General features: G+C 45.5%; 3 protein-coding genes and 1 long non-coding RNA gene across 6 annotated transcripts; 3 read left to right on the top strand and 1 right to left on the bottom strand.

Moving 5' to 3' along the window:
- The first annotated feature begins 686 nt into the window (after positions 1–686).
- On the top strand, positions 687–3,807 carry LOC127295123 (uncharacterized). Its single transcript, XR_007847553.2, has 5 exons — positions 687–1,417; positions 1,580–1,630; positions 2,329–2,462; positions 2,549–2,743; positions 3,246–3,807. It is a non-coding gene; the product is annotated as an uncharacterized lncRNA (long non-coding RNA).
- Positions 3,808–4,418: 611 nt separating this feature from the next.
- LOC127295124 (DUF724 domain-containing protein 6) lies at positions 4,419–9,064 on the top strand. 3 transcript variants are annotated; one of them, XM_051325023.2, is made up of 8 exons: positions 4,419–5,454; positions 6,661–7,048; positions 7,169–7,341; positions 7,434–7,547; positions 7,638–7,692; positions 7,769–7,830; positions 7,902–8,043; positions 8,126–9,064. In XM_051325023.2, the coding sequence occupies exons 1-8, from the start codon at positions 4,456–4,458 to the stop codon at positions 8,896–8,898; spliced, it is 2,706 nt and encodes a 901-aa protein (XP_051180983.1). In that variant the 5' UTR covers positions 4,419–4,455; the 3' UTR covers positions 8,899–9,064. The 3 variants fall into 3 exon arrangements, with proteins under 3 accessions (XP_051180983.1, XP_051180982.1, XP_051180981.1); XM_051325022.2 differs by having other exon boundaries at positions 6,661–7,341; positions 7,772–7,830; XM_051325021.2 differs by having other exon boundaries at positions 6,661–7,341.
- Positions 9,065–9,421: 357 nt separating this feature from the next.
- Positions 9,422–9,951, top strand: LOC127295127 (uncharacterized). The gene is made up of 2 exons (XM_051325025.2): positions 9,422–9,566; positions 9,641–9,951. Exons 1-2 carry the CDS (start codon positions 9,424–9,426, stop codon positions 9,876–9,878), a joined length of 381 nt encoding a protein of 126 aa, XP_051180985.1. The 5' UTR covers positions 9,422–9,423; the 3' UTR covers positions 9,879–9,951.
- Positions 9,952–10,011: 60 nt separating this feature from the next.
- LOC127295125 (uncharacterized) lies at positions 10,012–10,995 on the bottom strand. The gene has a single exon (XM_051325024.2). It carries the CDS (start codon positions 10,849–10,851, stop codon positions 10,273–10,275), a length of 579 nt encoding a protein of 192 aa, XP_051180984.1. The 5' UTR covers positions 10,852–10,995; the 3' UTR covers positions 10,012–10,272.
- Positions 10,996–12,358: the final 1,363 nt, after the last annotated feature.

Below are 12,358 nucleotides of genomic sequence, written 5' to 3'. Positions count from 1 at the left end.
TACGAGGAAATCTTTCAAACCCGCACCGAACTCGCTTGGAGAGTCGGTTACCGTACATCCATTGTCGATTCATCTGCATTATTATAATATAAAATATATAATTAACCATCATGCATTTGTTAAACTAACTAGCTACAAACAATATAAATTAAACAATGAACTACACACACATGCACATTTTATCAACGACACATCAAAGGTTCAAGTTGCTAACCGCGATCGAGGAGGAAAAAATAAATGAGAAAGCTCAAGTGTGGCTCCAACACTTCATATCATGTTTGTTTCATGCTCTTGGGGCATTTCATCAAACACCTTATGTGCATAAGAGGAACCAAAAGCAAACCTAACACCCACTTGTGAGCTTGTGAAGAGAATGGCACCAAATGGCTAAGTGTTGGCTGCTGGATGGGTATATATAGGGGAGGGGCTTTAGTCCCGGTTGGCCTGGCCAACCGCGACTAAAGGCCTTCGGGCACCTTTAGTCGCGGTTGGCCTGGCCAACCGCGACTAAAGACCCCCCACGTGCACCGGCTGGCCACCGAGCGCCCTGGGCCCAGGCCTTTGGTCGCGGTTCTCCTCCCGAACCGCGACTAAAGGTACCATTTGTCGCGGATCCTGCAGCATCGTGACTTATGGGGCTCACCCGAAGCCTGTTTTTCCACCAGTGTTATACTGTTGGTTTGTGTGCCCATCAGTGGTTGCGTTGCTCCATTGTCTATCGTCATGTATGTACTGTGGCAAATCGCGAGCACTTGCATTGGCGTGCTAGCTTATGCGGGGGAGTGATTTCTTGCTGTAGTGAAAATGAACTAGGTTCAAGGTTTGAGATGTTCAGTACCATATATGTGAATGAACTATGTAGTACATAATGCATTCACAGAGCTTTTGCTTAAAAATACCTACTCCATTGTAGACAAAGTTTGCCTTTATAGTTTTGCACTTCTTCTAACTATGCAAAATTGTTATGTTTCTTCAGGTCTTGCACTCTAGCTATGCCAATTATTGTAGCTTACCATGCTCATTAATTTTCTTATGTGGATTTGCCGGATTATTTAAATCATAAGATCATGTCAAAGCACACATAGTTTTACCTCTGTCAGTCTATTACAAAAGCATATTTTTCATATGACTTAACAAAATGGTGTTCGCTAAATATTTATCTATGCAGAGTAAATGACTGTTTATCTTGGTTAAAGTAAAGGTGTGTATGCTTTTCTAAATTTTACATCAGCTGGCATATTCCCACATTGTTTACGAGACTATTCTGTAGCACCCTTTTTACTCGATCACTATTTCATTCTTGTTACGGTGTATAGGGCCCAAAGTACCAGGAAATTGTGAACATCCGAATGAGTGATGGTACTAATCGGCGCGTGGTCTGGTTCTAGAAGTTGATGCTGAAAGAGGTGTTGTGCAGGTTAGTTAACTTTTTCTGTCATGTGTTGTGACAAAAATGTCTGTTCTATACTCGTTTTAAAGTGATATATTATTGTGTTCTGTTTAAGTAATATGGTTAGCATAGGTTTATTTTTATTAAACTTGGACTGTACTATTTTATCTGAACTGCATGATTATACAGGTCTTTGAAGCCAGGCACTTCATGAATAGACAACAAAAGTTCATCGGCGAGGTACTTTCCCATTATTCACGAGGTTTATTTTCTGATAGCATATTCATTCTTGACATTGTTAACTCATCGTTATTTTTCTCTTAAGGCATCACAATTGCATAGCACTTGAACTGAATAAAGTAGACAAGCCCATTTTAAACTTTCAGAATGTAATTTAAAATAATACCTGCCTTCTCCTTGTTTTTTTATGCACAAATTGATGCATACGGCCTTTTATTAATATTATTATTAGAGAACCTCTGTTACATAGGCATTTTTACAAGTCATGGATCACTCAGAGTTTCGACATGAACCAGCCATCTAAAAATGAAAAGAAAAACAAGCCGCCACAAGATCTTCATGTGATCCGCTTGTCCGCCAACCACACCGGCTGTAAAAATCTCGTGCTACCATCGCCAAGCAGTTGCACCAAATATCCATGTCCTGGCGCACATCCTCCGTCTGTATATAGGACCACATATGGATCGAATGGGTAACAGAACAACCTGCAGGAAAGATGGGAATTTTTGTTTTGTTAAAGATAAAATCATTACAGACATTCCAAATTGCCCAAAGCAAGGCACACACACCCACTCGAATGTGGCCTTTATCTTTCTTTGAAACCCCATTTAGCCAATTACCTGCCTTCTCCTTGTGTGTATTAGTATGAGAAGTTACTGCCTTTTGTTGCTGACTTATGTATGCTGCTTCTGTTACAGATTTTGTGAACTCCTGTCTCGCTTGATATGCTTGGATGTCTTTTTAATGGTTCTGGAAAACCTGTTCATAATTTTGCATGAGGCCTACTTGGACATCTCGGGCAAGTGCTTTCTCCGTTCAGGCACACTGTTCTGTAAGAACCTCATTACAAATTGTATGTTCATCATGATAGGACACATACACTATTATTATAACTATGTACCATTATGTTAATTTCAGGAAGTTCGAGTAATCCAAGTGAGAGAACCTACCCTGAGATGATTGAAACAAGGATATCTGCGATTAATGTCGTGAACTCCATTGATCGAGGGCAAAATATTCCTCTCTATTCTGCTGTTGGGCTTCCTAATTGTTGCTCAGATTAGTTGTCTTGCTGGTCTTCCCAAGAGTTTGGAGAAAGGCAAGCACGCAGAGGTGATAACCTGTTTGAATCTGATTATGTTTTAGGAAACTAGATGATTATAGCTTCATTTCTTGGATTTTGTTTTAGGATATAGTTGTCGTTTCTTGTTTGTTGGTAGCGTTGCTTCTGACGTTCTAAAAGAGTACTTATGTACTCTTATCATATTTGTTATGAACGAGTTAGTTCGACATTGCGTACTCTTATCAGATAGTATATACTCTTAACTGCACAATTTACAATTTTGAGGCGCTTTACTGCAAAACTAAGTCAAGTAGAAGTACTGTAGTAGAAGATGGACTTGCCACATTGGACCATCAAAGGTTATGTAACCTTTACTAATTGGCATGGTGTTGTGGCAGATAGCTGTAGATAGATGATCTGCGTAGATGCAAGCACCTGAATCTTATGTTCTCCTGTTCATTCTGCCTTATTTTGTATGCGGTACTCTTTGTCATGTATTCCATTTTTAACCTTAACAAGCTGATCCTTCTTCCTATTTTTCAACCTCCAAAGCTCACCAAGTTTGATGAGAGGCAAAAGTGAAGATGTTCACAAGGGGCGCGAGAGAGTGTGGCGAAAAGACAAACAAGGGTGCCATTTCATCCCAGTGACGCTGATGTCAAGACCGGGAGATGGCACCGCAGAGAGAACAAGAAATAGCGTTGCTCCAGAGATATAGTTGGAGACCAAACTATTGCAGGCGGCACATAAACCGTGGTCGCCAGTGTTCAAGAAACCATGTCCAAGGTCGAAAGATGACACCCACCATTGCAGAATAGAGCCATGGTTTGTTCCTGGTGGTGTATTGTCATAGATTTAGTTGGTGGGAATAAACTAACAGCAGGAGCAGCATACATGTAATAGAAAGTGGTGGTCTAACTCATCTCACTAGAATAGCCATTTACTTCAAAATTGTAAATCAATCTTGTATGCTGCAACTTTAGGTTCTGCAACTTTGAAGTTCAAAAATTGAGGTGACGCTGTGCTGTATCATAAGACATAGGTTTATCTTTGAATTTTAACATCTGCCTGCTGATTTAATTTTGTGGAATTGAAATATAAATTTGGGGTTTCAGCCTTGGCTGAATATTTAACCATTATCGTTAAATTCTATTTCGCATGTGACTGTAATATACAACTGCCATTGCAGTGAATTTGGGTGCACAGGACCGGTGAGGAGGCGCCCCATGGGGCGCCCCAGCCACTAGTAGTTACAACTTACAACAGGCTGCGGGCCGGGCTGGCTGTGGCGAGGAGGTGGGTTGGGTTCAAATTGGCGCGACCTTTCACGTGAACCCTAGCAGCCGCGCAGTCAAAAAGACCATCCCTGCCGCAGCCTGCCACCACACCCACACGCCACCTGCCCTGCCCTTCCACGCCTGCCTGAGGCAGGAGTAACAAATAAATAAAGGGAGAAGGGAAAGCTGAGAAACTTAATCCGACCTCTATTCTAGGGAGGCTACGTACCTGCCAGTGCCAGCCAAAACACCCGGTGACTTGTGGCCCCTCCGTCCCCAGTCCATAGAGTGGCCTACATGTCAGAGTGCAGACTTGGTTCGTAACGCGTGGCAATCAGACGGCAGTCCTTCCTTTGTCGAGAAGAATCACGAGGGAGGCCGGCCGGAACGCCCTCCCAGTCCCACTCCCACTCCCAGTCCCACTTCCAACCCAAAACCCCCGGCCCGCCCGCAAACCCCCATCCCCCATCCCCCATCCCCCCAAAATGGCCGGCCGCTCGGCGCCGCCGCGTCGCCGCCGCAACCGAGGCTGGAGCGGCCCCTCCAAGTCCTCCCGTAGGCCGCCACAGTCCCCCTCCACGCCCCCTTCCTCCGAGCCGCCCCTCGCCCAGAAGCCGCCCCTCGCCCCCGGCACCGAGGTCGAGGTCCGCGTCGACGACGACGGCTTCCACGGCTCCTGGTTCGAGGCCGTCGTCGACGGCTTCCTCCCCGCGCGCGGCCGCGGATACCGCCCCCGCTACTCCGTCACCTACACCCACCTCCTCTCCGACGACTCCGGGGGCATCCTCGTCGAGCCCTTCGCCCCCACCCACATCCGCCCCCGCCCCCCGCCGCCGCCCTCCAACCCTCTCCGCCTCCACGACATCGTTGAGGCCTTCCACAACGACGGATGGTGGTCCGGAATCCTCTTCGCCACCCACCCCCTAACCGCCGCCTTCCCCATCACCCGCGAGGTCATCACCTTCCAAGATCCCCGCCACGTCCGCCCCCGCCGCGACTACGTCGACGGCCACTGGATCCCCTCGCGGGCCGCGGTCTCCGTCAAGCCCAAGCGGGCCGTTAAGCTTTACGACGTCGGGGACAAGGTCGAGGTCGTCAGGGACAGGGAGGTGTACGGCTATTCCTGGTTCCCAGCCACCGTCGCCAAGGTCATCGATGGCCTCAGCTACATCGTCGAGTACACCGATCTCGAGGGACACGACGGTGGGGGAAAGGCCATGGAGTACCTGCATTGCCTATTCATCAGACCAGATGTGGAGCACTCTCCGCGGGAGAGCGAGTTCCAGCTCCGCCCTGGTGCCGCTGTCGAGGTATACTGTGACGGGGCCTGGTCACCGGGCCTCGTCAACAAGGCAATTGCTGAGGGGGAGTATGAGGTTCGCGTCGATGGAAAGGACCAAGAGCTGCTGCTCAACAAGGTGCCAGAGTTGCTCAAGCCGCAATACAAGTGGGATGGAAAGCATTGGAGGATTGTAAGTCCCAAGGTACACACTTGCTATGCCTCTGCACATTTCACCTCTTCTTTACTTTACTTGCTATCGAACTATGACATCTAAGTCACTTTACAACTGTAAAAAAGACAAATTTGTGCACACATTGTTAATACACATGAAAAATATGGATAATATCGCAACAGTTTCTTGCTACTGCTCTCACTTCTATGCAACACTCAGTTGTGCTCTTTTTGAAATAAAAAATGTGCAACTGCACACTATCTAACGGGGCATAAGTACTCATGTGTCAAAATACCTGCACTATGGCATGCTCGCTTTTCTTATAAAATAAGGGACTGGTGTCATGCCACTAACATCAAGTAGGAGAAACAAGAAAACAACTGTTGCCATTTATCTGATCGCTATGTCAGCATGCATTATAGTTGCGTAGAAACTAGAATCTTGTGGTTTTACAAGTTCATGTTAATCCACATATTTGTATCTTACTAGTATATATCAAGTATCTCATATTGAGAAATGATCGTATCGTACTATATCAAGTACTAAAGGCCTACAGTCACTTTCCAGCCTGCTTTTTGTGCTACAACTTTGCCAGACTCTAGCTGTGCAGAAATCCCAGTTGGATGATATTTGGAAATCTCTCTCTCTCTCTCTCTCTCTCTCTCTCTCTCTCTCTCTCTCTCATGCTTCCTGTTGAAGCATGCTTGATTCAGGCGACATTTGGTTTAGTAATTAGTTGCTTATTGTTTTTTTTTTACTTTGTTCCATCCTCCATCGTTAGCGGCTTATTTTTTTTGCATTCAGTTGGCAACATATGAAACATGGAGTTCATAGTTTTATTAATTGAAGAACTTATATGGGAACTCTCTTCACTGTTGCTATACTCTTTTCATGGCTTTTCTCCGCCAGGTTGATTCATAATATAAATTGCTGGTTTGAATGCTTGGGATATTTGTACTATTTGGATGAACTATATAACGTGTGCTTACTTGTGAGTCCCATATTCATTCTCTGTATACGCAGCCGTTTGGATTACTGATTAATTGTGCCTTAATTTTTCAGTCATGCTACTATGTTTGAATTACATGTCCATATGCATCTATTTGTATATGACTTGAAAACGTTTTTATAACTGTTCTTTCGATATAATATTTGATGTTCCTTTTGTTATCTATTTTACCATTGGATGTATTTCAATTTACATGACCCATTCTAGAAAATTCTTTACTTATGCAGAGACAAGGTAACAGGCGTCAGTCTGTATCAGGAAAGCGTCCATGCTCAGCTGTTAAGGTGGCATCCGGTGATGATGAACATAGCAATCATGCTCAATCTTCAGCCACAAAAAGGTCAAGGAAAGAACTGTCGCCAAAAAACCTTCAAGAGTTAACTGAAGGTCCTGAACATGCATTGGAGTCTGACATGGACACTACTGTATCTGCATTACGCAAGTTACTAGCAAGCAGTTATTCTCCCAAATCATGCTCTCCGAGCTCTGGAAAAAATAACTTTCAAGTTCTTTCAAAAAGGATAGTGAGTTCTTGTGCAGCACCGATAAAGGGGCTTGGGCTTCTTGATGCTTCCCCAGAACATCCAACCCTGCAGAATGAATCAAGAGCACATGGTATTGTGGAAGTTGTTATTCAAGAAATCCCGCTTGACATGATGCATTCAGATGGTCAGTTTAGTACACCTGACGGTGGAACAAGTGCTGATGAAACCCACACTATGGTTTTGAGTGCAGGATTAAGAAAACAGAAAATGGATTCATCTTGTGTAGATAATGCTGTTGAGGAACCACTGGACAGCCCACTCTTTGTCCAGCCACTCCAGGTAGAGAATTGTACTGTCAAGCATAAAGGTGGGGAAGTGCATCCTATTCGAGCACTTCAGGGAAACAGCAACACATTTCATAATGTGAGTCGCTGTCATCTTGTTTTGTTGTTGAAGTAACGCATACATGCAATGCATCTATAGTTATTGATCATGTCGATCTTTCTCATGTGCAGATTCAGTTGAAGGGTAATGACAATAGCTCTGGTAGGAACATTGTTTGTGCTTTGACTGCTTCTACGTGCGGCACACCTTCACCGCTGGATAAACATATGAGGGCGTCTGATGCAGTATGTCTTGTTACTGTTTATGTTAAACTCTTCATTTATATTATCCATATTCATTTGCATTACCTGTTCTGTCTGTCAATCTGTTTGCAGGTGTCAAGAGGAACTGATAATGCCTCAACCACAAAGGTTTTTGCCTCTAAGAAATGTAAGTAGTTCGTCTTCACAGTGGTACATCAACAAGATGGTTTACCAAAGTCTAAATATTGCTGTGTAATCTGCAGCAGCTGAAAAGAAGAGAGGTATAAAGAAAGTGCCAGGGAGACAGAAAGAATGCTCCGTGGAGGTAAGAATGTTTTTGTGTTGATGAGATAATTCTGTTCTTTGGCGGCTTTCTCATCTGGGTAATTTGTTCAGAGACAAGTGGAGAAGAGAGGACCTCATACTTGCCAGCAGCTCAATGGAAATTTGGAGGAAGAAGTGAACGTGAATGAAGTAACAAATCAAGAACTGTTTCCTTTAGTACCTCCAGGCTTCAAAGCAATCTGTAATGGACAAGGTATGTTCTGTGTAGACTACCTGTGGTAGAAACCTGCATTAGTTGTATGCTGTGTTTCACTGTAGCAGTTTATTGATGCCAGGTTTTCTTGATGGGGGAAAAGTGGACAAGAGACCAATTCAACTACAGATCCAGAATGCTGGGAGTTCACAGAGCACCATGGACAACACAATACTAAGGAGCTGCTCAGTTGTCGGGACTTCTCTGCACCCAACATTTCCTTCATGTCACATCTCTGGTGAGCTTGCTCCATTTGTAAAGACCTCGCCCATATGGGGTCAAATTGAACCACTGGAAGTGTTTCAGAAGGTACCACAGGAACCCCATTTCCTCCCACTTCAGCAATTTGTGCCAGAACTGCGTGAAGGAATGGCTATAGGTCTAATGGTGACTTATGCCAGCTTAGTTGAAAGTGTGAAGAAATCATGCATAAAAGACGACATTGATTTGTTTCAAAGGAAGATGAGTGCACTTGCCCATTTAGCGGAAAATGGATTTGATGTTACGTCTTTGCAGCATAGCCTGAGCAAACTGGTCCAGATCAAATTGGAGCACACTCAACATCTTGGAGACCTGGGCAAGTTGAAAGAATTGCTTCCGGGGAAGGAGTCTGCCGTGTCCCAGAAGTGCGCACTACTTGATGAAAAGGAAGGAACAATATTTGAGCTTGAGCAGAGACTTGAGTACCTTCGTGGGGAAGCAGAGCAGATTGCAAGGGAGACAAGAGATGAAGATGCAGAACTGTGTAGGCTGAAAGTGGATGTTAACATGGCTCAGGAAGTATGTGGTGGCGATGAAATGCAGTTTCGCAGCACCCTAGCTGAGCTCCGTTCAAGGCTGCAGCTCTCCGACTGATATGAGCTCCGTTCACAGCACCCTAACTTTATGTTGTCGTAACTTGTGTTCCAGGGCGTTAGGCAAAGATTATCTAGAATTAGGACCTGATGAATGACATGCAGCCGGTGGTCAATTGCAAAACTTGCTGTTGGTTTATGTATTTTCTGATGCCTCCTTTTTCTTAGGTTGTGTGATGCGTTTTGGGGGGCCAAAAATATGATGTGTTTCAATTGGTCATGTAACCAGATCCTGGCAGCGCTTAGGCTTTTAGCAGGTCGTTCAGTAAAGTTGCATTTGCAGCGGATGCAAGTGCTTATCCTTGACGCGTAGAGTAAGCCTAGGAAGGCATATGTTTGTTTTGCTTTGAATCATGAAAAATAGCGTCTTCTGTCATGGGCTTTTGGCTGCATTCCTTGTGTGGATGTATACCAACAAATTATGCTGATGTAGCAATCTTGTAGACTTCTCCGTCTGTACCTATCCTGTGATGAATAAGTTACTCCTCGCAGCATCAGGTCCAGTTAGAACAGACATAGTGAACACATGAGCAGCATTGAGCCAGCCGGCCGGCCCATCCATCTGCCGAGGAGAGCAGAGATGCTTCCGTCTTCTCGCCCGGCTGGGGCGTTCACGCAGCCGCAGCTGAAGCAGCTCAGGGCACAGTGCCTCGTCTTTGTCGCCTTCAGGTATACCACGACCCAACCCTTTCAATTCTTGGATGTTTGCATAATCGTGGGGTTTTTTCTTTCCGCTTCTGTAGGAACCAGCTGCAGCCCAGGAAGGTGCACCTCGAGGTTGCGCTCGGTGGATGCGCTCCTGCAGCACAAGGTGAGAGCGAGATTCGAGCGGAGAAAGTTGCCGGCGAGACGAGCTCCCGTTCTCAAGCCTCGTCCTCTGCTGCACGGTTACCCCTGCTGCCCATATCCTCGCTGCGGCTGTCGTCGACGCCGGAGAGTCACCACCACAACAGCGACGACCCTACCGAACATGATGAGTAGTCGTGTCTGGTTTTTATCCTCTAATAACTAGACAATTTGCCAAGAATCATCTTTTCGATTTAGCCATGTCTCAGGAACCCTCGTGTCTGTTTTGAAAAAGGAATTGCTTTATCATACAGTAGTATATATATAAGATGTGCTGCAAACTCAGCTGCTTTCTGAATCCAACTTGACATCTATGGTGGCAATTAGCAGCATGTCTCGAGCCAATATCAACTGCAAGGTTGCGAGATGGGCAGCTAGTTCACGTACAAACTGAGAAATTCCAGTCACAAAGCAGATACGAAGCCGCAGTAACACCGTAATAACACCCAAGGAGGATGCAAGACCCTAGGAAAAGGTCGAACAAACAATGCAGGCCCTAGTAATTAAGATACACCGAACCTTTAATTAACTAGCCTCCGACAACGGAGGCAAGCAGCCCATGCAGCCTGCGGGTTCCCCCGCCGGAGTGCCGCATCCCGAAGCACAGGGTTGACCTCGCCTCCCCGTCGCCTTCTTCTTCTTCTTCTTCTTCGTCGTCCACCCTTGACGTCGACGAGAACGACGACCGAGGACTATCCACCATCCGCTTCCTCCGGCTGCTCTGGACCGGGACGCTCTCCTTATTGGACGGCGAGGGAGACGGCATCGTGTGGCTCCTCCTGAAGATTTTCGGGACGAGGCCGGCCGGCTTGGGCGATGGCAGCAGCTTCTTGGATGACTTGGACTTGCTGGTCTTGCTGTAGTAGGATGGCGGCGGCGTGAGAGGCGGGAGGTCCGCCGACGAGATGCACTTCTTGGGAGTGCCCGGCGCCGACTCCCAGAGGAACGGCACCGAGCCGGCGGAGGCAACGCCGTAGTAGTTGCGGAACGACGGGTTGGAGAGGGAGGCGTCAGGGGCGAGGAGGCGGCTGGCCATGCCCGTGCTGCTCGTCCTCTCCTCCAGCATCACGTCTCGGAGTGTCTTATGGCTCGAGCTCTTCCGGAGCATCCTCGCCTTCCCTGCCTAGCTAGCTACTTTTGCTTCCTTCTCTCTTCAGATGGAAAGCAAGATCGGAATGAATTTAGTTGGATACTACGAGTTTCGTTGAAAATCTAACATGTAGTACCAGAGGGAAAGATCCAGCATGTGATCCTCAACTGATACCACATGCATCCAGTAGGGTTACCTCTGACTTTTGGTATTTAATCATTGCAATTTAAGCATATTGCAACCTGGCCGATGCACACGTTACTCCCTCCGTTCCGGTTCACAGGGCCTAATCTAAAAAAATATTTGTCCCACAATATCTTTACACTAAGGCCTGCATGCATTTAATTAAAACTAGTAACCTCCTCTAATTACGTGCATGCGTGGTGTGAAAGAGATTGAGCTTGGCCGATCTTTTCCTAGTTCTTTGCACCATTTCCACCATTTAACGTCCAATCAAATGTTACCTTGGTTCTGATGTAAAATTATGTGAGCCCTGTGAACCGGGACGGAGGGAGTAGTCAAAGAAGCCTGATGAGCCACTATCGCGCAGCGACCATGAACAATGGAGCTGTCAGCAATTGATTATACCACCACGTCATCTTCTAATCTGGATCTCTTAGAGCATGTACAATAAGGCTTACTCAGCTGGCTATAAGAAATAAAATAACATATCTTTGCCTAGTTGGAAGAGAGAGAAGAGGAGAGAAAAGGTAAGAGCAAGTACAATAGAGTCTAGTCAGCTGACTATAAGACATTAAATAATATATTTTAGATGAGTTGGAGGAGAGAGAAGAGGAGAGAGAAAGGAGGTGGGCTACTATGCAATAGCCAGCTCTTGCACGTGCTCCTAGGCACTTTGTGAGAGTGAAAGGTGGGGCATATGTTAGTAAAGTGTTTCATTCTTATAGCCAACTATTATACATGTTAGCTATAAGATGACTACAAATGATATGGCATCTTGTTATAGCCATGAGTTGGCTATACTATTGGAATTGCTCTAAGTGGGCTCTTATGCAAGAGCCAGCTCTAGCACGTGCTCCTAGGTAATTTGTGAGAGTGAAAGGTGAGTCATACATTGATAAAGTACTACATTATTATAGCTAACTATTGTACATGTTAGCTACATGCTAACTATAGATGACTTGGCAACTTGCTTATAGCCAACAACCGGCTATACTATTGGACTTGCTCTTAGAGCAACTACAATAAGTTTTGTCAGCTGGCTATATAGTTTAAAATAATATATTTTTGCCTAGTTGGAGGAGGGAGAGGTGGAGAAAGAAGATGAGTGGGCTCTCATGCAAAGTCAGCTCTAGCACGGCATTTAGGCATGTTGTGGCTCTCATGCAAGGGTCATCCATTGGTAAAGTAGCACATTTTTATCGGTTTTGCTATGTCTCAGTCAACTGAGATTTTCTTAAATCTAAATCAGTTACAAAAAAGTACTTGAGTTGCACTTTTCTATTAGAAAAGTGTAATTGCACTTTTCTGCCAGAAATGTGCAACTGGACTGAGTTGCACTTTT

The sequence above is a fragment of the Lolium perenne genome, chromosome 4 (genome assembly GCF_019359855.2).
Source record: "Lolium perenne isolate Kyuss_39 chromosome 4, Kyuss_2.0, whole genome shotgun sequence".
In the NCBI taxonomy this organism is placed as follows: Eukaryota; Viridiplantae; Streptophyta; class Magnoliopsida; order Poales; family Poaceae; genus Lolium; species Lolium perenne.
The sequence above is the reverse complement of the archived record's forward strand: the minus strand, read 5'-3'. Positions and strand labels throughout refer to the sequence as shown.